A 2,617-nucleotide genomic window follows, 5' to 3' on the forward strand; every position below is an offset into this window, starting at 1 on the left:
GGCACACAGACTCCACCCTGACTTCCAGAGAAGTTAATCATTACACAACATGTGGATTTTTGTAGTGTAAGCACTGTCTGGAGACACATGGAGTGAGATAGACACACACAAAAACCAATCCATGGTTAATGTCGGCTAGTTAGTTATTCTGGTGTATTTTTTGGTTTCCTCCTAACACTAAGCTCAACATTATTATTTTGTTGTTGATGAAACTGGTACTGAATTGAACTATTGAACTGTTTCATCCATCAATACTTGGGTCTGGTTTGAAACTTGATCCTTAACCAACAAAGTCGCGATAATTTCAATATAAACTCTATGAGCAAATGTTTGTGAAGAACCGACCTTGAGATTGGTATGTGCTTCTTTCTGAAAATGTTATTCCACATTTATTCCCCATTTACTGTTATAATAACATCCACTCTTCTGGGAAGATGTTCTACTAGATTTTGTGGATGTTCTTTTAGCTACAAGGGTGTTGGAAAGTCAGGTACTGGGGAAACACACAAGTTTGCTACAGGAAGAATCACGTATGGCTGGAAAATTCATATGTCCCAATACTTTTGGGTGGAGAGAGTAAATATAAACTAGTAAACTATATATAAACTCGCTCTGGATGGAACTGGAACTGGATGTTACTATGGTTACAGGTGTTTATGAGCCGCGCATTTATTTAGATTCAACTGACAAACACAAACTACCAACACTCGGAACTTCCAGCCAATCACAATCCACTTTCCACAGCTGAACTTCCAGCCAATCACAATCCACTATTCACCTCTACCGTTAGAGCGGCTGTAATGTTAAAGTGAAGCCACTGGGGGCAGCAGAGATCTCACCTTCCCCTGTGTGTGTAAATGTTTCAGGCCCAAAGGTTTTAAAGTGTGTGTGTGTGTTTGGATTCATCTGTGGTGTGCAGTGTGATACAGATCTGGAAATGAAGGTTTGCACCACACACACACACACACACACATGCACACATGCACACACACACAGACAGTTGTTTTTCTTTCTTTTTTTTTCAGATTTCCTGTCTGCTGTCAGACTGTGACTCATTGCGTCAAACTTCTTCCTCGTTTTTCTTTCGATTGTGTGTGTGTGTGTGTGTGTGTGTGTTTGTGTGTGTGTGTGTGTGTTGTGTACAGCAGTGGGGAGGAGGAGATAGATGAAGAAGCTGATCAGTACTGGGTATTTAAGTGTTTAGATGGAGGTGGTGGTGATGGTTGAAGGTTGGAGATGTGTGCTGATGAGTGAAAAAGTGCGTTAATGGAGCGAGCTGGTGTATCAGTGTGGAGCGGCGTTCTTCTGCTCGTCTCCACTTCCTTTTACTCAGGCCTTCACGGTGAGTAACACACACTTCCTTTAACGGTACACCATAAATACCTAATATACTCTACACACACACACACACACCTTTACAGATTACAACACATCATCTACTATAATGTAGAACAGTCTAATTAAATACTATGCTAAGAGTAAAAATACTCGTTTCTGATTGGTCAGTTGGTTCAGATGGTTGTTTGTTTGTTTTTTATATGAAGATACACTCCAGCCAAAGGTATGTGGACACCTAAAAATAATATTAAAATGTACTTGTTTTTTGAAACATTGTTTAACATTTAAAGTTTCCACATTTAGTCTCCATGTGCTGTTTTATGAGCTCCACTCTTCTGGGAAGGTTCCACTAGATTTTGTGGAGATTCATTCAGTTACAAGTGTGTTAGTAAAGTCCGGTGCTGGTGTAGGTGAGAAGTTGAGGAGGTTCCTATGCTGCAGTCAGTGAGATATATATAGCAGGAGATCTTCCACACACTTGTAACCCATAGATAGATAGATAGATAGATAGATAGATAGATAGATAGATAGATAGATAGATAGATAGATAGATAGATAGATAGATAGATAGATAGATAGATAGATAGATAGATAGATAGATAGATAGATAGATAGATAGATAGATAGATAGATAGATGGATGGATGGATGGATGGATGGATGGATGGATGGATGGATGGATGGATGGATGGATGGTGAGGGTTGAGAAGAATTCAGATGTTCATGGAGCTGGCTTTGGCACAGTGGCATTATCATGCTGAAACAGGTTTGGGTCTCCTAGTTCAAGTGATTGGAACATTTTATCCAAATCATCTAAAGACGTTCTATACAATTGTGTGAGAAAGAACCACGGCTGGCTGAAGACGTTCCTGGACTTTTGAATAAACTTCTTCTCCAGTGGTCTCATTGTTCATGTTCCTGTGAACGAGCTGTTGCTATGGAAACATATAAGAACTAATCTACAGCTTCTGATCAATCATTATATCCTGTTATATGTTTGATGATGGGTACTGTGTGTGTGTGTGTGTGTGTGTGTGTGTGTGTGTGTGTGTGTGTGTGTGTGTGTGTGTGTCCCTCAGCGAGCCCTGCATCAACTCAGCGTCCGTTTGTTCTGAATAAACTGTGTAAGTTCTGTGATGTGAGAGTGAGTGAGTGTAACGACTCCCAGCCTCACTGCAGCTCTCACTGTAGCATCACCGCCATCTGTGAGAGGAGGGACGAGGTGTGTGTTAGTGCATGGTAAGTGTACACACACACACACACACACACACACACACACA

At 40.7% G+C, this 2,617-nt stretch overlaps 1 protein-coding gene across 1 annotated transcript in view; it reads left to right on the plus strand.

Annotated features, from left to right (window-relative positions):
* The first annotated feature begins 882 nt into the window (after positions 1 to 882).
* The window catches only part of tgfbr2a (transforming growth factor beta receptor 2a), a 10,451-nt gene continuing 8,716 nt past the window's right edge, over positions 883 to 2,617 (plus strand). Inside the window, exons 1-2 of the mRNA XM_083546714.1 lie at positions 883 to 1,342; positions 2,417 to 2,576. Of these exons, the coding sequence (XP_083402840.1) occupies positions 1,267 to 1,342; positions 2,417 to 2,576 (236 nt within the window). The 5' untranslated portion in view covers positions 883 to 1,266. The remainder of the gene's footprint in view (positions 1,343 to 2,416; positions 2,577 to 2,617) is intronic.

This window comes from Silurus aristotelis (genome assembly GCF_946808225.1).
Source record: "Silurus aristotelis genome assembly, chromosome: 7".
In the NCBI taxonomy this organism is placed as follows: domain Eukaryota; kingdom Metazoa; phylum Chordata; class Actinopteri; order Siluriformes; family Siluridae; genus Silurus; species Silurus aristotelis.